This window comes from Saccopteryx leptura, chromosome 9 (genome assembly GCF_036850995.1).
Source record: "Saccopteryx leptura isolate mSacLep1 chromosome 9, mSacLep1_pri_phased_curated, whole genome shotgun sequence".
NCBI classification, from domain to species: domain Eukaryota; kingdom Metazoa; phylum Chordata; class Mammalia; order Chiroptera; family Emballonuridae; genus Saccopteryx; species Saccopteryx leptura.
In genome coordinates this window covers 74,702,235-74,724,872 of record NC_089511.1, presented here as the reverse complement: position 1 = coordinate 74,724,872, position 22,638 = coordinate 74,702,235, and the positions used below count along the sequence as shown (strand labels likewise).

The window sequence follows — 22,638 nt, the reverse complement described above, 5'->3', positions numbered from 1 at the left end:
TCTTTCTATGTGTTTTGAAGGCTCACCCATGCTGTAACGTGAATAAGTACTTCATTCCTTTTTGTGACCAAGTAATATTCTGTTGTATGACTTTTTCACATTTTATTCATTTATCAGCTGATGAACATTTGGTTGTTTCCTCTTTTGTCTATTATAAGTAATGCTGTGATGAACATTTGTGTTCTTAACTTTTTGTGTGGACATATGTTTTCATTTTTCTTAGGTATAGAACTGAGAGTAGAATTGCTGGATTGTATAGATGTTTAACCTTTTGAGGATCAGCCCAACTTCCAAAGCAGCTGTACATTTTACAATCCCTGCAGCAGTGTATAATGGTTCCAATTTTTTCATTTCCTTGCCAACTCTTATTATTGTGTATCTTTTTTAAAAATTTTATTTATTTTTTGCAGAGACAGAGAGTGAGTCAGAGAGAGGGATAGACAGGGACAGACAGACAGGAATGGAGAGAGATGAGAAGCATCAATCATTAGTTTTTCATTGCGTGTTGCAACACCTTAGTTGTTCATTGATTGCTTTCTCATATGTGCCTTGACTGTGGGCCTTCAGCAGACTGAGTAACCCCTTGCTGGAGCCAGCGACCTTGGGTTCAAGCTGGTGGGCTTTTGCTCAAACTAGATGAGCCCGCGCTCAAGTTGGCGACCTCGGGGTCTCGAACCTGGGTCCTCTGCATCCCAGTCCGATGCACTATCCATTGCGCCACCACCTGGTCAGGCTGTGTATCTTTTTATTATAGCCATCATGGTGGATATGAAGTTGTCTGTCACTGTAACTTTGATTTGCATTTTTTCTTATGAATAATGATGTTGAGTATATTTTCATGTGCTTATTGGCCACTTGCATGTCTTCTTTAAAGAAATATTTATTGGAATCCCTTATTTTAAATGGGTTATTTTTTTATTATTTAGTTGTAAGAATTCTTTATATATTCTGGATGCAATTCCCTTAGATACATGATTTGCAAATATTTTCTCCTGTTCTATGTATTCTCATTTTCTTGATGGTATCCTTTGAAACACAAGTTTTAAATTTTGATGTTCTATTTCTTTTTTCTTTTTTTTTAAGTGAGAAGAAGGGAGATAGAAAGACAGACTCCCTCATGCACCCCAGCAACCCTCAGTCTGGGGCCAGTGCTCAAATCAGCCGAGCTATCAGTGCCTGAGGTTGATGCTTGGACCAGCTGAGTTATCCTCAGCGCCTGGGCCAACGCTTGAACCAGTCAAGCCACTGGCTGCGAATGGGGAAGAGAGAGAGAAGGTATAGAGGGAAGGGAGGAGAAGCATATGGTCCTTCTCATGTGTGCCCTGACCAGGGATCAAACCTGGGATGTCCACATGCCAGCTGACACTCTATCCACTGAGCAGATCGGCCAGGGCCTGCTTTTTCTTTTGTTTCTCCTGCTTTTGGTGTCATGTTTAAGAAACTGTTGCCTAGCCTGACCAGGTGGTGGCGCAGTGGATAGAGCGTCGGACTGGGATGCGGAAGGACCCAGGTTCGAGACCCCGAGGTCGCCAGCTTGAGCACGGGCTCATCTGGCTTGAACAAAGAGCTCACCAGCTTGGACCCAAGGTTGCTGGCTCCAGCAGGGGGTTACTCGGTCTGCTGAAGGCCCGCGGTCAAGGCACATGTGAGAAAGCAATCAATGAACAACTAAGAAGTTGCAATGCGCAACGAGAAACTGATGATTGATGCTTCTCATCTCTCTCCGTTCCTGTCTGTCTGTCCCTGTCTATCTCTGCCTCTGTAAAAAAAAAAAAAAAAAAAAAAAGAAACTGTTGCCTAATCCAAGCTCGTGAAGATTTTTCTTCTAAGAGTTTAACAGTTTTATGGTTTTAGCTCTTAAATGTGGGTCTTTGATCCATTTTGAGTTAATTTTTGTATGTGCTGTGAACTGGAAGTGTGTCCAACTGCATTGTTTACATGTGGATATCATGTTTCCCCACACCATTTGTTGAAAAGACCATTCTTTCCTCTGAGCTTTTCTGGCACCCCTGTCAAAAATCAGTTGACCTTAAATGTGAGGTTTTATTTCTGGACTCTCAATTGTATTCCATTGAAATGACTACTTCATATTTTTTCTAACTTTTGTCTTAGAATGTTTTATCTTCCCTGTTCACTTGGGCACACTTTTATTTCATGATTCTTCTACCAAAAGCCTTCCTTTCCCTAGCAGGGCTGTGGTATATTCTGCTTTCTTACAGCACAGTGCTCATCACTCTATTGTGGCACATGTATAACATACATATATTCTTCAGTAGTTAGTAAGATTTTGGAGAGTAGGGACTGGACCTTTTATTTCTGAATCCCAGAACTGTCCATTTCTAGGTGCCATCAGAATATTGAATAGATATTTTTATGTATTGAAATTTATTATACCTTCCTTTTTAATTTACTCATTTGTCAGATAATTTATAGGATGCCTGTTATGTGCCAGACACTGTACTAGGCTCTGGGGATACAGTGGCAAACAAAACAATATCCTGCATTCATGAAGCTTTCATTCTGGTAGGAGAAACAGACAATATACCAATAGTTTAAGATGGTTGCCGATAAAACCAGCAAGGAAACCCATACTCTGAAAGAGAGGTCAAGACTTGTGATATAGAATTTGGAATCATCTTCAAAAAGGTGGTACTTTAAACTACTATATGGTAATAAATAGAATCACCAAGAAATTTGAGCATATAAAAAGAATAGTGCTGCACAGAGAATCTTCAGAATATCCAAATTTGGGGGGAAAATAGTCTAAAAGTAGGAAGACCATACAAGTAGAATTCTGGAAATCAAGGAAAAAATATATACAATAGAATGGTAAAGATGGATTAAGCCTAAGAACAAAGAAAGAATTCAGGTTGTTAGGTAGTCATTAGTAATTTTAAGAATTAAGTTTCAGGAAAGATGTTGGAGCCAGATTTAAAAAGATTAAGTCCTGGGACTTTTATGCAATAGTGGAGCTGTACCGTATTTTCTTATTAATGGGGGGGGGGGGACTACAGCAGAGCGAGTGACCCCTTACTCATGCCAGCGACCTTTGGGCTCAAGCCAGCGAACATGGGGTCATGTCTGTGATCCCATGCTCAAGCCAGTTACCCCGCGCTTAAGCTGAATGAGCCCGTGCTCAAGCTTGCAACCTCGGGGTTTCGAACCTGGGTCGTCTGAGTCCCAGTTCAACGCTCTCCACTGTGCCACTACCTGGTCAGGCAAAAGCCTTTATATATTTTAATTCCATCATTCTTGCTATCATATATGTTGGTCTTCTGGGTTAATCATTTGACCATTTATATTAATAGTTGTCATATATATATATATATATATATATCCACACAGACAGTTGAATACAGGTCAGTAATGTGTAACTTTTTTTTTTGAATAGTGACAGAAATGTTGGTAAATGTTCTGAGTATTTGCTCTGATGATGAACTGATGACTGAAGGTGAAGACCAGTTTGATGGTATGATTATTCATTTTACTATTTGTTCTATTGTGAAATGGTATTATTTAACTTCCCAGCTTTAGTACATACTGTTTTGCAAAGTATAGTCATTATTCTCAAATGACTATGCTATTTGATAAGTGACAGTCACTTTTTCAGATAGTATTTATTTTAAGGTTTTAAAATAATTTTAGTGAGTTTCATTTTCTCTGTATGGGGAAGAAGATGAATTTGGGGGAAGGAGAAATTTGGAGGAAAGAACATAAGGAAAGGAAAATTGAAGGTATAAAAGGATGTGGTTCTTCATGAATATAGAAAATGCTGAGAGAAGGGAGGAAAAAAAAATGCTTTTTCTTCCATTGGTACAGTATTGCTTAGTGTACCAGAAACAGAACTGAACTCCCAATGTTGTTACTATGTCTTTCTAAAAACACAAATATGCTGTCCCAACTTATAAGTGGTTGTGTTCTAAGAATCCACTTATTAGTTTAATTTGAGATTCAGAAAGCATTTTTTTCATAGAAACAAAGTTTATGCAGTTGTTAGTTTTTATGGAAGCCAACCAGCTTATGTACCTAATGTACATTTATAGTATAAATTAAGATCACAGAAACAAAATTCTTTTTATTTTTTGAAATTTTTATTTAAAACTTTTAAATATAAATATTTATGTAAATTTAATTAACTGAGTAAACAAGGGTATAAACAATTTATAAACTGAAAACTTTTTCTTCTATATGCCCTTCACATCTTTGTTGTAGCATACTGCTTGTAGTTATAATGAGTATGTAAACTTTTTCATGTATTAAAAACATGGTTTACATGTTGGTAAAACTTAATAGCTACATATTTCCAAGTATATTAACATACAATAATTTTCATAGTTAATCTCATTGTTTGACATTTGGGTAGCTTTAATCTTATTAATAACATACAATAAACATTTGTATAGTAGTTTCTGTTTTTCTTCTTAGAATAAATTTCTAGAAGAGAATTACAAAGTTAAAGAATATAAATTTTAGTTATGAATTGCCAGATTACTTTGCAGAAGAATTGGACCAATATGAAGTGCTTCCAGCAACAAATCCGTAGATCTCTTTCTCCACAGGCCCACTTCATTGGATTTTGCTTATTTTTCTTATTTTGCTTGGTGGCTATATAGTAGGGAATTACTGTTAGTTTAATTTACATTTCCTTGATGTTAAGGAAACAAATTATTGTCTACTTTCCAACTGTGTAAACTGTTCATTTCAATTGGCCTCTTATCAAATAAAGTCTGAGTCAAAACTATTTTGACATTTCTCTACTTACAAACAGGTTCTATTCTTAAACCCTATTATAAGCCCATTTGTTCAAAGTGACTGTGTGCAAGTGTCTGCTATTGCCATCTGTTGGTGCCAGGCAGAGATATGCTTTTTTCACTCTGGCTTGTTAACTGAAATTATTTGTATCAATTTTTCTTTTGTTTTGTTTTGGGTAGTAAATTTTACTGAATAATACTTATTTTTCCTTATTTTAATTCTCTCTTTTTCATGTTTGTGTAGCAGTTTTTATTTCTAACATGTTTCATCATATTTGTCTTTTTCCATACAATTTTTAAATAATTTTAGTTAAGTATTTTTTTCTCCTGTTCCTTATAGTGGCTATGTGGTCTCAGGCAAGTTATTTAATCTTCCTGAGCCTGAATTTTCTTATCTTCCAAATGAAGATAATAGTACATACTTAATAATGTTACAGGTATTAATATAATGACAAATAATATTTGGTACATAGCCCACTAATATCTTTAGATAAATTTTTCTGTTAATTTCCCAAATTCTGTGGTATATGTAGTAGTTTTAATTGGTATTACATTAAATCTATGTCTAAATCTAGGATGTTTTTTGAAAAAGTAATACTTAGTTTTTTAAACTAAGGTTAGCATCCTTTTTTTCCCCTGAAGTTAGAAGCAAGAAGGCAGGCAGACTCCCACATGCATCCTACTGGGATCCACCTGGCATGCCCACCAGGGGGCGATGCTCTGCCCATCTAGGGCGTTGCTTCCTTGCAACCAGAGCCATTCTAGCACCTGAGGCGGAGGCCATGGAGCCATCCTCAGCGCCTGGGCCAACTTTGCTCCAATGGAGCCTTGGCTGTTGGAGAGGAAGAGAGAGACAGAGAGGAAGGAGAGGGGGAGGGGTGGAGAAGCAGATGGGCACTTTTCCTGTGTGCCCTGACTGGGAATCGAACCCGGGACTTCCACATGCTGGGCCGATGGTCTACCTCTGATCCAAGCAGCCAGGGCCAAGGTTAGGTTACTCTATATAATTAGTTCATTTACTATAGTTATGCCATTTAATATATTTAGTATATAATTATTTAAAGTTATAGTTTTTCTTTGGAAAAAATCTGTTCTTACCAAGTTAAATTAATACTTCAGTATTTTATTATCTTATTACTGTTGTAACTGGTATCTTCATATTTTCTGTGTATAAAGTAAATCTTTGTGGGTTTATCTTATGTTCAGCATTTGGATTAAAAAATTTATTTCCTATGGTAATTTTTATTTTAGTTTTCTTAACTTAAAATATCATTTGCATAAGGCTGATATTATTTATTTTCTATATTTTCACCTTTTATTTTTTATTTTTAAAAAAACTGAATCAATTGCTAATAGTATGTTAAATAGGAGCAATGATAGTTAATGCTTTAGCCTTCTTCCTATAATAAAAAGAAAAATGTTTCCTTGTTAAGTCTAGTACCCATGATTTATATGAATACAGACATTGAGTCATTTTTGGGGATTCAACCAGGAATAAATATAAAATATTATTATAGTTTTTCTAATGAGATTTAATATGTCAATATTTTTCCTATCAGTGATAAATATGCTTATTTACGTACTTGTTCTATCATTACACTCCAGGGATAAATCAATTTGATTATTAAAGAGGCAGTGTAGTTTAGTGGAAAGGATCAAAGATTCAGTGTCTTGGTGCTGCCATTATACTAGCTGTGTATATCTTCGAAAAGTTGCCTAACGTTTCTCAGGCTCTTCTCATCTATAGATTGAGGGAATAGAAAGGATGAAAGTTCTGTCCCACTCTTAAGTAATTTAAAAAATTTGTAGCACTATTTATGACAGTATTTCAGTGGGCAAATATACTGAGTTCCTCATTTCTTTACCCTTGTGCTACCAAAGCATTAGGAGCTAGGACTCTGTGAAAATTTTAAGAAGCTATGGGTCTGAGAGTCTGCACAGTGGAATGAGAGTGGTTTAGGGGAGGGAGAACATTGAGGAAGGGGAGAGAATTAGGATAGATACTGGGCTGGGGTAGGGAAAAGAGTACTGGAACTAGGTTTATTTCCCTTATTTATAGTTCCTCATTTCTTCCCCATAACTCGGTTCATCTTTTCTTCTTTCCTTTTACCATGATAGTGTACCTTTTCTCCTCTCCTCCTTTTTCTGCTCAGCAGTGGAGCCATCCAATGGACTGGGCCTGGGGAGAAATCTGACTGAGAAAACTTGGTGTGGGGATTGCTGTGGAGGCTTTTCTTTTTTATATATATATATATATATTTTAATTGATTGATTTCAGAAAGAGATAAAGGGAGAGAAAGAGAGCGACAGAAACATCAGTCTGTTTTTGCATGTGCCCTGACTAGGATTGAAATGGCAACCTTTACATGTTGGGGCGATACTCTAACCAATGAAGTGGGTTTAGATTTTCTCTGCAGAAAGGAAGAGAACAAGATTGGAGATTCCCAGTGACAGGAAGGAAAGAGTAATTTTTGTATATTCAGGTTTGAAGTTGAGCAGAGAAATAAGATTCTCTTCGTTCTTAAGTGATGTTCTTTGGTTTTAAGTATGATGATATTTAATGTATGAGTGGGCTTATTTTTAAAGGCAAATATTTGCATAAACATTGCATATATAAATGCACATAGCCTTCTTTTTAGAGGTATTATTTAATCATTAAAGAATATTTGATCACTGATTTCTGTGATATTTAGAATGCATACTCTTGGTTTTAGATATTTATCTTTTAGCTTGAGTTTTGTAAAGGAAATACATCATCCATATGTGCTATAGTTTCACTAAACTAAAACTTTGCATTTCCTATAATGGAATCATGTATCTCACTCAGAATTAGAATGGAAGATATGGAAAGCCCAAATGAAACATCTTTGCTGCCTACTCTTAAAGCTATCACTTGCTTTGAAATAGCCTGTTACTATTTCTACAAAAAGATGTTCCTCAAATTCCCAGATTCTATTAAAAATGGAAAGCACATACTATTGATCCTGAGTATGTGCAAAAGTTCTACAATTCAGGTTCAAGAAATTGTGTGCTCTTTTTATTTTGGAGTGCGGGAGGCTTAGTCTTTCCTTTATTGGGCTTGGGTGAGGTATTCCACTGAGATAGTTTATAAAGTTACCTACATTTCTCTGTATATACTACAGATTTTGCAGATGTTGGTGTCCTTGAAGAACCACATGAGTTTGTATCATATTTGTATCATTACCTTTCACTTAACATACTTCCATGGGTGATACATTTCTTTAGGGGTATCAATATAAATGTGCGATTGTGTTAGCACAGTCTTATCAGTCTTATGTGTTTTCATGTGTATATTTGTCCCTAATTTGTCTACTTTCATCAAATATTATAGTCATTCTGTCCATAATTTCTTCTGAACACATACCTTTTAAGAAATCTTTCCTTTAGGGCTCTATACACTGGCATCTCTCTCTTATTCACTATATCCTACAGTACTACATTTTTCAAATTTCAAATATGAGGGCCATCATTTTTCTCTCTTTCTACATTCATTCTTCAGTACCACTGCCAAGTTAAATCTCTATCTTTTTATTTGTCTCAACCACCTTTTCTCCATCATTCACTTCCTTTTTTCTGGACTCTCCATCTGAAGAACGGCTCATATATGGCAATAAAAAAGGTACAGACCAGACAGAGTAACATTGTTTTGAAATATGACTTCATAAGTTATCCTCATGTCATGTAAGTTAGCACATTCATTGAGTACTATTTATGCAGAGTCCTTTTGGGCCTTGTGAAAATTCAGTTTTAAGTTTTATCTAAGTTAGAATTTGATGTTTTTAGAAGTCATATTCCAAGATGTCTGTCTTTCTGTGCATGGAAATATTTTTCCCTCTTTTTCATTCCTCTTGTTTTTAAATTTCATTCTTTTGCTTATTTGTAATGTTTTGTACTTTTCCCTGCATGATTAGGGGTGTTTGATTGTCTGTCTATTCCCCCAAAGTAATTTTACTGTGGACATTTACTTTAATATTATGCATGATGTGTTTGTAGACTGATTTAAAATCCTGATTTGTACAGTGTTTCTATATACCAGGGAATTTTTATATTTGAAATCAGTATAGTTTACCTAGCATTCAGTTTTACAGCTATATAAATTAAGACTGAAAATATTAATTTACTCCATTACAGCCATCTTTCCTCATCTCTGTATTCCTCTCCTAGCTATTTTTTAAAAAAATTGTCAATTAAAAAAAATTGTCAATTTTAAAACAAAAGGTTTATATTAATTTATTTGAGGAGAATCAGATTTACTTTATATCCTTGGACAAAATACTTAGTAAACTTAGTTTGTCTATAAAATGAGGAGATTGAACTTTGCAGTATCTTTAATGTTTCTTCAAATTCTAATATTCTATGATTTGGAAACTTAGATTTTTTTTTTCATCTTAAAAATACCTGTGTGGTGTCGTGATACTGATACAGTATATTACCTGTTAAAGCACCATAAACATAGTCGTGGAGCCTGTTTTCTCTAAAATATGTCTTTTGTTTTTATCTTTGAAATTGGATTTCTTTTTCTGTTTCCTTGCAATAAGGTCCTGTCATCATCTTAGTTTTTAATTATATATATTTGTGGGATGCTTGAGTTTTAAATGAGATGCTCTAGCCCAGAAGAATATGGTTGTTCAGACCTCTGTATACCTAAGGCCCCTTTTGGTCAAGTGTCTTTAGCCTTTCCTTAATCTTCTCCTCAGCCATGGTGCTTCCATATGTGTGTTTTCATCATGTTGAAGCACAGTTCTAAGACACCACACTCTTGGATCCAGAGTGATTCTAGTTGCTATCTATGAGATGATTGGACTGAGATTGTTGTTCTTTCTGGAAGCAAAGGGAAGGAAGATAACCTTTGAATGTTTTATCAGCTAAAGATCCAGTTATTTTGGTATATTCTCGTTTGTATCAGTGATAGGCAGCACAGCTAACCCTTTAGAAATGAAGCATTAGAGAGCATTTGAAATCTTGCTCCCCAGCAGTCGTCCTCAGTTTTGGCTCAAACTCTTACAAAAATTATATAAAAAAAAGACAATGAAGTATTACTGATCCTTTAGCTATGTTTTTAGGGAGTCTTCTTATTGTTCACCTTTCATGTCATACTCACCTACAGATGCAAGAGCTGTATATATTTGCATGACCTTAGAAGATATCTTATTCACAAGATTGAGATGTGCATTGTTGTTGAAATGCTGGTATGGCCCTTAATTCTGGGTCACCTGCATAGTAGTCACTTTATACCATTATTTATAGAGAGCAAGTAAGCTTATTTTGTTGTAGTATGATGGAATATTTCCAGCCTGCATGTCAAAGGCTTTTCTAACAGTTAAACAGAAAACTGTAGGCTATTAGCAGTTTTTGTTAGTTGCATGCCATTGGCTCTCATAAGAATTAAAGACGATAAGGTTGTTATCATTTTTTTGTCCTCTGGTTTGTAGTACAGGTTGGGCTATAGTTTCCTTTCCATTGCCATTTTACTGATGAGTCAGTAGTGTGAAGTCATAAAGTTTATGGATTACTTTTCATTTGCATCTGTATCAGATCCCACTGTAAGACCAATGCTGAACTAAACATTGAAGGAGTGAGAAGCTTTTTGGCATGAGTTCATCTAGTCTTCTCCGTGTGAGCTGATGGCAGGGGGCTTGGTGTTGGTTCAGATGAGTGTGGAGCAGGCTAATAGAATAGTGCAAGTGTGAATGCCCTAAACTTGAGTCTTTATTTATTCCATTGAAAGTAGGTTCAGCTGCAGCCCGGAAAGAAATCATAAGAAACAAAATTCGAGCAATTGGCAAGATGGCAAGGGTCTTCTCTGTTCTCAGGTAATGATATATTTTCCTAATTATTTGTTTCATAGAAACTACTCTTGTTATACTTTGTTAGCAAGCAATGTCCTGTTTGACATCTAAAAGCAATACATTAGCATTTTTTCTATAAAGAAGTTCAACATATATACATTGAAGAGGGGAACACAAATCCCTTTGAACTAGGGTTTTTCACCCTTGTGATTATTATTGTTCACCTTCGGTATCTCTTGTCCTTCTGTTATGAAAGTACTAGGTCTACACATTGACAATTAGAGCAGGATAAGAAGGAAGAGGGTACTTTTAGAATATTCCTGATGAACTTGCTCATCTGTATGGGAAGTCCCTTTACTTAGAGCCACAAATTGTCTTCTTGGGGTTCATTCAGGAAGACCAGGTTTAAGGGTGCACATGAGTGGATCAGTCCTTTAAAATTTGTTTGCAAAACTTATTACATCAGACATTTGACCTCTGAAGGCTATAAAATACCATATTTTCTCAATTGTGTAATGCCCATTGATAAATCTTAACATATATTTTTTTAATAAAGCTTTTCAGGAAAAACAATATATACCTCAGTTGTAAGGTACAACCTCCTATCTGAAACATTTAGAATATGGAAAAATGCCTATTTTAAACTAAGTATTTATTGGAAGTCTCTGATGTTTATTCTGTCTTTCTGCTATAGGGAGGAGAGTGAAAGTGTGCTAACACTCAAGGGCCTGACTCCCACAGGGATGTTGCCTAGTGGAGTGTTGGCTGGCGGACGGCAGACCCTGCAAAGTGGTAATGATGTTATGCAACTTGCTGTGCCTCAGATGGACTGGGGCACATCTCACTCTTTTGCTAACAATACACATAATGCATGCAGGGAATTCCTTCTCCTTTTTAGTTTCTGTCTCAGCAGCTGACACAGATACTCTATCATAGGTAGTGTCTGATTAATAACCTGACCAGGACAGAAAATTGATAGAATTGGGTATTCATTTCAGTTGAAAATAATGGTCAGTCTCTCAGCTTTTCATGAAATGATATGGGAGCAGCTCATATCGTAATGTATTTTTTCGTTTGTCTGATGCACCCTTTTCTTTTAAAAGCCCCAGTTTCAAAATGTGAATCTAGGATATACCATATCATATTACTAAAATGGAAATGTAATTTCAAGTTTCTTATTTTTTATTTTTTTAATTTATGTAATTGTATTAGAGTATGCTTTTATTATCTTAATTAAGATACTAAATTTTAGAATTAACAATCTGCTTGGGCCCCAGAACATTACTTATGCACTTAACTTGCCAAAAGACTTGTGCAAGGCTTTGTACCTTGGTAAATGATGCCAAAGTTTGTTTTCTGTGGTGTTTGTCAAATGTTCTATGTATAATTGACTGTCTATAATGTGCTCTTTCCTTCCTCTGCAGCTGTAGTTGCTTTCCTAAATCTGTCTTTCTTTAGGTTAGCTGTATGTCTATACAAATATGTTAAATTACTCTATCAGACACTTACCTGTCTTTTGATGCAGAAGCAACTTTGTAGCACTTTGTTTTGAGGTTTGCTGCATTTGTTGCTGCATTTTGTGCATTCTGAATATGAATGTAACATTAGATATTAAGTCATTGTTATAAGAGGTTGAATTTAAATCCTGTAAGTCAAATTTGAAAGGGTGTTATTAAGTGTGCCTTTATTTTGCATGAAAATAAAAAGAATTATACATAAAGCATTCCTGTAATCTGGCTCATTGAATATTTTATATTTAAAAAAACACATAACTTTTTTTGGCGTAAATATTTGTGTAAATACTAGGTTAACTTTTTGAAAGCCCATTACAGATTAAATAGGAGAGTGTTGTGAATGTTAGAGACTATGCACAGTAACTCAAAGTCTAGATTTCTTTCCCTTGTGGTTAGAAAGCAAAAAAAATATGATATGAAGCTTAATTTATGTTTTATTGTAGCCCCTTTTGACAACCCTCCAAGGGTCATTGCTCTATTAAAACAGACAGCAACAGATCTGATATTTTCCTTAGTCATGATTAACAGGTTTTGTGTTTTTTTTTTGTGCTATAATTAGTAAGTGTTTAAAGCAAAATACAAAAAGAAGAAATTTAATTTTGAATAAATTTTATTAGGTTGACTTTTCAAATTTCATTTCACTCAGTCTCATAATAAATAAATAAATAGAATAGGATAGGATAGAATAGAATAGATCCTGTAGACAAATAATTTCTACTTGTAGCCTATTCATGTTCTATTTTATGTTACTGTTATTGTCTGCTACTACCGCTGCCAGAGAAATACAACTTATATTTTAAAATTATAGTTTGTAATTTTTATTCTGAATGAGATTTTAGTTTTTTATTCTTTTTTAATTCTGTTATTTTCTTTATATTCCTTGCCCTCTTTTTTTCTTATTATATTGTAAACATTTGAAAATGAGCTTAAAAGAATTTGATTAAAACAAATTAAGATCTTAAACTCAGTAAGATCTTGAATTTAATAAAACTTGCAACAATGTTAATAGAAAAAAAGATGAATTTTAATAGCTTGATAAATGTCATATCCTTCCTCCTCTTTGTTCAGAAAAGAAAACTGAAAAGTTCTCATACTTAAATAAATCTACACTACAGTTGTCACTCAGTTATTCTTGGATATATTATTACTTTTACAATGTTTCCACAATAAACCTTTCTTTCAGATTTCACAATTAGCATCTGCTATTACATGCTTTGTTGGCAGCTCAGCACTTCTATTTATTTTTAATTTGCATGCAGCCTGAAGCTCAGTCTTCAACTTTGAAATCACCCCCAACTGCAGGGAAGGTTTGAAAGACAACTTTACAAAGGGACTGTCCATTCCCAGCATAGAGTGAGTTACTGCATGGTGCTGAGCTTAAGGGGTCCAATTTGGGAAACTAGCTAGCTCCCTAGTTCTGCCAGTTATGGCTTTTGATAGTGTGGTTTGACCATTTGGTTGAAATGATTTTCTTATTTTGAAACAAATAAACTCATACAAAAGCTGCAACTTTGTGTTTTTTAAAAATTTATTTAATGTTTTAAATTTTAGTAGTTTCCTGATGTGAATAACTGAGAATTAAGTATTGCAAAAAGAAAGTTTTTAAATTCTAAGTCCTCAGTTTTATTGTCAGAAAGTAAAGATTGTCTTCTCAGTAACTTTAAAGTTAATTTATGTTAGTTCTCAAGTGTTTTTACAAACTGCACAACTCTGTTGGAATAGTATTTGATATTCATATTTTATGTGCATTTTATTTATGGAAATTTATTGGGAACTAGCCCTGTATTGCTTGCTACCTTCACCAAGACCTATATGGGAAAATATGTGGCCATCTTTATTTTAGTAATATCAGATTCCTCTTGATCATTTATCTTGTGTAATATTGTGGAACACAATTTGAGACAGCAGTATATTTAAACTCATTAAGGCCATGTCAAGATGTCCTATAAAACTGAAAACAGAAAAAAAAGTCCCTTTCAGATTTTCACAATTATCAGATCTCTTTCCACTTTAATGTTTAAGTTTCAAATGACCTTTTAATTCTAAGTATTCAAGTTTGACAGTGGTATGCAGTTTTGAGTATGATAGCTACTTTGTATTCTACAAAGGATTTAGGAGCATTTAGAGGCCTCAGGAAAGGACAGAGAAGATTATTTGACCTAGAAAATGCTTTTACATACCAAGTGAAAACCACATAGAATGATTTCAAAAGTATATTGTCATTTCATGATTTGAAATTTTTATTAATAAACTATTGATGCACTGAAATAGATAATTCTTATAGTGATGTTTTTATTTTAATTACCATATATAATACAAGTTATAAAATATTTAGTATAAAATGACTTTTGTTACTACAAACTCTAAAAATATTCTGATTGACATTTTTTCCCCACTCAATTTCTAAATTATAAAGAAAGTAGTCCACATTTTGAAGAGTAGGTATTCCAGGGCTGATCAAGTAGAGATGTGCCAGTTGTCTGTCTTAGCAGATTCCAAGAGTATTTTCCAAATGTACAGGGCTAGATTTTATAAATGATTTGTACACTGGTATACAATAAGTATATCTGCTTTTATTTATAATATTTAATAGTTAAGGAGAATTAATTCTTCCCTTATTCAGTGTTCATCCTGCTCCTTTTGGCTCTCCAATTCATTTTACTATCCGGTTGAGATCATGAAGCTTTTTTAATTTAGTCTACTTAATTCCTTAGATTCATTAATGTTCTTTCACATTAATAACTTTGGGATAAAATTCATTTCTAAGCCTTGTGTACTGCTAAAAGGTTGTTTCAGGAATAATTATTCTAATTTGCCTTATTGAAGAAGAAGCAGATTAGAAAGGGTGGGGCATTATTGTTCTAAATATTCTGAGTGTGTTCACTTTGCATGAAATGGAGAATCGACAGTATTGTCAGGCAGTATTGTCCTCTGCAATCTTTGGTCTTGGTTCTCAATGTGAGTGCTTTATACAATTTGAACTCAGAAATGAGCCAAAGAAATCTTTGTCTATAAAACGTGTTACTAAATATGCTGAAATTCTCTATATGGGGCAGAGACAAGCTTTACCAAGAATGGATTTCTTATTTATATGACCTATATGTGTGTTCATATCATGAAATAACTAGGATTTATTTCCTTTAAGACCTCAGTTCTATCTCTTGAATCCTCTCTAGTTTGTAGCTGGCTTTGAGATGTTCAGTAGCCTTTTTTCTGCATTTACTTGAGAATACAGGTTGTTAGTACCTGAGGCAGATTTGAGTTCATGATAAACTGAACATAAGTGGATTTTTTAAGGCTTTCAATGTTAATATCTTTAGATATTTGGAACACCAGTATTAGAAAAGAAGGGAAGTTCCTAGTAGAAAAGGGGTGTCCTTTTAGGTTACCCACAAAGAACAGAGCTACAGAACTGTTCTACTTAGAGTAACTTGTTAAGTACTGCCCTTAAATTTCATTGTAGCCATACCCACTTTTGCAGCTAATGCTTTGTCCTATGATCAGAAGCAACAGGAAAAACGTTGCTGACTTTTTCTAGTTTATATCTTAGGGAACCAACTGGTGATGAGTATTATTTCAGTTAGACATGAAAGTAAAGAATCTCCTAGCCTGACCTGTGGTGGCGCAGTGGATAAAGCGTCGACCTGGAAATGCTGAGGTCGCCGGTTTGAAACCCTGGGCTTACCTGGTCAAGGCACATATGGGAGTTGATGCTTCCAGCTCCTCCCCCTTCTCTCTCTCTGTCTCTTCTCTCTCTCTCTCTCTCTCTGTCTCTCCCTCTCCTCTCTAAAATGAAAAAAAAAAAGTAAAAAAAAAAAACATGTAAAAAAAAATATCTCCTGTTTGTTCTTCTGCTACCATTCTACCATCATAATTTCTCCCTAGAGAATTTTCTTGTGATTGTGGTGGATATAATATGATAAACATGTTGGAAAATTCTAAGGCCATCAGAATACTAAATTCAAGATTGGTAATTAATACCAGAGTGCTTATGCATGGGTGTTGAGGTGTCAGTGTTTACAGTAGGTCTGTGTGTTCTGTGCTCTGAGCCATGTTGTCATAGTGTTGTGTGTAAACTGTGCTGTGTCAGGAATTGGGGGATTGGATGGGGCTCTCTAATATGGGTACGATTATGTTAAATTATAAATGATGTAGTATGGGATACTGTGATATTTTAAGTGATCATTGCCTTTTCTGCTGTACAATATGACCCTTCTCATCTCTCTCATTCATTTTGCATGCCTCTGCTCACTTCTGTACAGCCACAGTTGAGGCTATTGAGGCTGAAAAAGGTATGACCAGAGTCCTTGCGCTGGGCAGAGATCTGTGGTGTGTGGGTGGGCATCAGAGAAAGTCCTGTGGGTGTGTCTTAACTCCTAGCTTGCACAGCCCAAGATGAATCAGATTCACTGACTTAAGTTTGTCACATTTCTTTCTCTCTCTTTTTTTTAATTACAAGGACTGATTTTCATAAGTGACAATCTGGTTGTGCCTTTTTATAATATAGTCTCCAACTAGCATTTAGTGTTCTGAATTCTTTAGGGTACCAGCATGTCATAATATTATAGCATTTAAAGTTTCATGTGAAGATCTATATTTTGCATGATTCTGTGCTAGTCAGATTATTTTTTTCCTAAATTATACCTAGTCTAGATATAGGCTTGAGTTTTGGTTTTATTCATTTTCAGTAATTCACCTGAGGGTGCAGAAGCTGTCACTGATTTTTTTTGTTGTTGCAGTTTGGGCTAGTGTTTGCTGATAATAATATGTTCATGTATATCATGTATTGGCTTAATGTTACATATTGCTAAATGCTTTGCTGCCCAACCATTTATTTAGTTCACGTGCACAGTCCCAGGTTGCACATATTGAAGGAACCAGATTATAACCAATAGTATGGAAATCTTTTCTATGCACATTTTAATACTTTAAGATACACCATTCCAAATAAAATGAATGATAAACCATAACAGTCAGAGGAGAATTGCCATTTATTTTTATTTGGGTTTCCCAAAAACATTCAGTGACTGGCCAGTGAATTAAAGATTATGTCTCCTAAATTATAAAACTATAAATACTTTTTTGCTATCAGCCAAATACAGATCTATCTCCTGGAGGCATTTCCTACCTTTTTATTTTCATATTGGTGGTGATGGAGTGATGATGCCTTGACCTCCCAAATAGTTCCTATCTGCTAAATTTTAACTTTACCTCTTCCTCCTCCCCACCTGTTTGTACAAATTTGTATATCGAGGACTAACCTTGTTTAGCCTCCTCACTTGTCCCTATTCTTAATGCTGCCTTACTGTAATAGTTACTGGTGATCTTTGGGTCTGAGGTAGGAAATAATTGATATAGTAGAAGTCAGATTGAGACCCTGTGGCCATTGTCTGGAGGTTAATTTTGGGGGCAGGGGAGGGGTTTTTTTTGTGTTGTTGTTTTTTTAAAGGCTACGCTAACACTTGTCATCTATGATGCTGTCGTGTTATATTTAGGTTTAAATATTTCACATTTTAAGGGGAAGTCTGGAATGGGGATAGGATTCTATTAAAGTAAGATTTAAATGTTGCTGCACATAACTAATGTCTTCTTAAAAATCATTAATTATGTTTTTAAAATCTCAAATGTTTTTCAATTACTGACTTATCAAATTTGCATTTTGTTAAGCAATACGAGGATTCTCTCCACCACATAGAATCTGCAGTTTTGAAGAGGCAAAGGGTTTGGATAGGATCAATGAGAGAATGCCACCCCGGAAAGATGCTGTACAGCCAGATGGTTTCAATTCTCTGAACACCGCACATGCCACTGAGAACCACGGGACTGGCAACCATAGTGCCCAGTGACCCACAGCTTCCCAGGGACTCTCACATCTCGGGCCCCAAATGGACAGATTACCCGAGAAGCTTGAGGGGTCTGCCAAGTTGACTGTAAATGTCACAGTCCCTCTGGAGAAACCATTGTGCTTTTGAGACCCCAACCCCCTTCCTGGAGGAGGCTTGAGGGCCCTGGGACATGTGCTATCTGATAAGATTGGGTCTTTGCTGCCAAGGTGGAGAGCAGTGAGCAAGGGGCTTGGGGCAATTTCCAGTGGAGGGCCACTGTACCTCCATTTATGCTTGTGGTTCACACATTTAAGTTTACAAATGAGATTTCTTTTTCCCTTCAGTAGAATTAGACTTTTTTTCCCAACCATAACTTCAAATGCAATCCTAAGAGCTATAGTGGACTCCCCCCCCCCCCATGAAATGTCTTTAAAGGGTGAATTAGCATGGTCTTAAAATACATTTCCAAGGTTACTAAGCTGTATTTTGAATTGTGGGCAAATGCTGAGAAACCCTGTTGGTGTTTATAAAAAATGCTGACCTCAGGTCTATAGTTCTTAAATGTGGCTAATTCTGTAATATAGTCTTGGTATTTTTTAATTATCAATTCATAACCTATTTCTAGACAGACTCTTTACTTGAACACAAATCCAAAAACTAATTTAGAATCTGTTTTCCCAGATCTTTTGAGATTTATACCCCAGAGATTTAAGAGAAAAACCTCAAAATTTCAAAATTATGAAGAATTACAGAATTACTCATTTAAGATACTCTAAGAGAAGTTTGTACGTTGTTAAAGTAAATTTTAATTCAAATCATGTCTGTAAAACTTGATGTATTTTATGTATGCATGTTTTCATTCTGCAAATATTTAATATATAGACCTATGATGTACAGGAACAACATGTGTAGGTTACCTAGATGTTAGGAGAAATTTTAGTTGTGAGTACTCAAGTTGCTTAAATAGCCAGCAGGGTGATTTGCTGCTGGCTTTCTATCATTTTTATGTTTTGATGCAAAGGAAATTTTAAATGTTCTGGAAGTGTTTTCGATTAAGTAATGCAACATAGAAGCAACAGTGGTTCTATTTACTCATTCAGTTGTTAGTGGAGGCATAAAAGTCAAGACTGCATGTTGAATATTTTCTTTTGATAGTTACAGAATTGCTTGGTTAAACTAAATGGAACCATGTGCTGATTTTTCACAATTATTGATCTGTATTGATTGCCACTGTAGTTTGTTATTTCCCTTTACTTTGGTGGCCTGCTTTCCTCATGCCTTGGAATACAACTCAGAGCTCCAGGCAGCGGAACCATCTATTGTTTTGTTTGCCAGAAAGTGTACCCTGTATGGTCTTCTGTCCCGAGTTGGAAATATTATGCATGTGCAGGACTATTTGAGTATTTTATAAACAGTAGCACACAATAAATTCCATGCATGGTCCGCTGCTCCTGTCTCTGTGTTGGGTTTTATTTGGATGTAGTCTCATTTGACTTTCTCATGCATGTCAGAAAATCCTGTTAATAGAACTGGGATATATGCGTCGGAGAATATTATCTCATGGACAGTTCATAGTAATTTGATGAATTTAATTCTTGTCTTATTAAATTTTGCTTTTTAAAAATTTTTTACTTGCTTGACCAGGCAGTGGCGCAATGAATATTGTCAGACTGGGATGCGGAGGACCCAGGTTCGAAACCCCGAGGTTGCCAGCTTGAGTGCGGGCTTATCTGGTTTGAGCAAAGCTCACCAGCTTGAGCCCAAGGTCACTGACTTGAACAAGGGGTTACTCAGTCTGCTGTAGCCCCCTGGTCAAGGCATATATGAGAAAGCAATCAATGAACAACTAACTAAGGTGCCACAATGAAGAATTGATGCTTCTCATCCCTCTCCCTTCCTGTCTGTCCCTAGCTGTCCCTCTCTCTGTCTCTGTCACAAAAAATAATTTTTTTTTACTTAACACTTGATTTACATGAGGAATAAATAGTAACTGAGCACTAAAGGACACGGTGCCTATTATAGATAGACCTAAATCTAACAGTTAAAATAACTGTTTACTTAACTTTTTTTTAAAGGATTCATGAAACAATTTGCACTTTGTATTATATCTTTTTATTTTAATGCCAGTAGTGACAGTTCATTGATTTTTTCTTTTTTTCTTTTTCTTTTTTTTTTACAGAGACAGAGAGAGTGTCAGAGACAGGGATAGATAGGGACAGACAGGAACGGAGAGAGATGAGAAGCATCAATCATCAGTTTTTCGTTGCGACACCTCAGTTGTTCATTGATTGCTTTCTCATATATGCCTTGACCGTGGGCCTTCAGCAGACCAAGTAACCCCTTGCTCGAGCCAGCAACCTTGGGTCCAAGCTGGTGAGCTTTGCTCAAACCAGATGAGCCCGGGCTCAAGCTGGCAACCTCGGGGTCTCGAACCTGGGTCCTCCGCATTCCAGTCCGACATTCTGTCCACTGTGCCACTGCCTGGTCAGGCCTTAACTTTTAATTGAAAGAAAATCTTAACTGTCTAGAATTTTATTACAGTAGTATTGGAAATTTATTGGGAGTTTTAATAGTAAGAAAAAAATAATAATAATACTGCATTTTCCTGCCATTATATTTCTTTTGTCTTTGCCATAATCAAAATTAGTATAGAATTTTTAAAAATCAAGGGAAATTAAGATATTGCTCAACATTTTATAATAATATAACCATGTAGCAACTTTAATTATAGTTTTCAAAAATAATTATAATAACATTATAAACCATTAATTTAAACTGAAGTGTATATAGTTACCTATTTCCAGGTAGCAAACAAATAAAATTGTTAACTATTTACAACTATTTTTTAATTGACTTTATCGGGGTGATATTGGTTAATAAAATTATATTGGTTTCAGGTGTACAATTCCATAATACATCATTTTTGTAGTGTATGGTGTGTTCACCATCCCAACTCAAGTCCTCTTTTATCATCATTTATTTCCCCTTTACCATCTTCTACCTCCCCCACCCCCTTTCCTCTGGTAACCACCATACAGTTGTCTTATGTCAATGAGGGGTTTTGTTTTGTCTTGATTTTGCTTAATCTCTTCACCTTTTTCATCTAGGTCTGCAACGCCTCTCCCCTCTCACAGCTGTCAGTCTGTTCTCTATCTATGAGTTTGTTTCTGTTTTGTTAGTTTATTTTGTCCATTACATTCCACATATGAGGGGAATCACATGGTACTTGTTTTTCTCTGGCTGGCTTTTTGCACTTATAATAATGCTCTCCAGGTCCATCCATGCTGTTGCAAAGGGTACAATTTCTCCTTTTTTTACAGTTGATTAGTAATCCATTTGTAAATGTACCACAGCCTTTTTTTTTTTTTTTCTTAATTGAGACACAGAGAGGGACAGACAGACAGGAAAGGAGAGAGATCAGAAGCATCAATTCTTTGTTGTGGCACCTTAGTTCATTGATTGCTTTCTCTTATGTGCCTTGACGGGGGAGGGGTGGAGGCTACAGCAGACCAAGTGACCCCTTGCTCAAGCCAGTGACCTTTGGGCTCAAGCTGGTGACCTCAGGTTTTGAACCTGGGTCCTCCGTGTCCCAGTCCAACACTCTATCCACTGCACCACCACCTCGTCAGGCTGTAACAGCTTTTTTTATCCACTCATCTACTTATGGACACTTGAGCTGCTTCCAGATCTTGGCTATTATAAATAATACTGCAGTGAACATAGGATGCATATATTCTTTTGAATCACCATTCACGTTTCTTTGGATATATTCCCAGAAGTGGAATTGCTGAGTCATAAAGCAGTTACATCTTTTTTTTTTTTTTTTTTGAGGTAACTCCATACTGCTTTCCACAGTGGCTGTACCAATCTGCATTCCCACCAAAAGTGTACCAGGGTTTTCCTTTCTCCACATTCTCAGCAACACTTGTTGTTTATGAATTTATTGATGATACTCATTCTGACAGTTGTGAGGTGATAGCTCATTGTGACTTTAATTAGAATTTCTCTGATGATAATGACATTGGCCATCTTTTTGTATGTCTATTACCATGTGTATCTCTTCTTTGGACAAGTGCCTATTGAGGTTCTTTGCCCATTTTAAAATTGGATTGGTTTTTTTTTAGTGTTGAGTTTTATAAGTTCTTTATAAATTTTGGATATTAACCGCTTATCAAATGCATCATTAACAAATATGTTCTCCCATTCAGTTGGTTGGTTTTTTCATTTTGTCTATGATTTCCTTTGCTGTGCAAAATTTTTTTTAGTTTGATGTAGTCCCAATTGTTCATTATTTCTTTTTTCTGCTCAAGGTGATAACATCACAAAAAAATATATTGCTACAAGAATTGTCCATGATTTTACTGCCTATGTTTTCTTCTAGGATTTTTATGGTTTTAATAAATCCATATTGAATCTAGTGCATGTTATAGAAAGGTGGTCTAGTTTCAGGTTTTTTGCATATATCCAGTTTTCCCAACACTATTTATTGAATAGACTGTCTTTACCCATGTATGTTCTTGCCTCCTTTGTTAAATGTTAATTGACTATAAAGGCGTAGGTTTATTTCTGGGTTCTCTATTCTGTTCCATTGATCTATGTGTTTATGCCAGTATCATGCTGTTTTGATTACTATGGCCTCGTAATATAGTTTGATATCATGTAGTGTGATTCCTGGCCTTTGTGTCTCTCAAGATTGCTGTGACTATTCAGGATCTTTTGTGGTTCCATATAGATTTTT

The 22,638-nt window shown here is 35.4% G+C and overlaps 1 protein-coding gene across 7 annotated transcripts in view; it reads left to right on the top strand.

Moving 5' to 3' along the window:
- Positions 1-19,348, top strand: part of PPP3CB (protein phosphatase 3 catalytic subunit beta) — a 53,144-nt gene extending 33,796 nt beyond the window's left edge. The window contains exons 10-15 of one of the 7 annotated variants that reach the window (XM_066348849.1): positions 3,392-3,469; positions 8,365-8,391; positions 10,504-10,585; positions 11,256-11,353; positions 16,338-16,367; positions 17,743-19,348. In XM_066348849.1, coding sequence (XP_066204946.1) covers positions 3,392-3,469; positions 8,365-8,391; positions 10,504-10,585; positions 11,256-11,353; positions 16,338-16,367; positions 17,743-17,921 — 494 coding nt within the window. In that variant the 3' untranslated portion in view covers positions 17,922-19,348. Of the gene's footprint in view, positions 1-3,391; positions 3,470-8,364; positions 8,392-10,500; positions 10,586-11,255; positions 11,354-16,337; positions 16,368-17,742 lie in introns of all 7 variants that reach the window. The other 6 variants (XM_066348848.1, XM_066348853.1, XM_066348852.1 and 3 more) reach the window with 6 other exon arrangements.
- Positions 19,349-22,638: the final 3,290 nt, after the last annotated feature.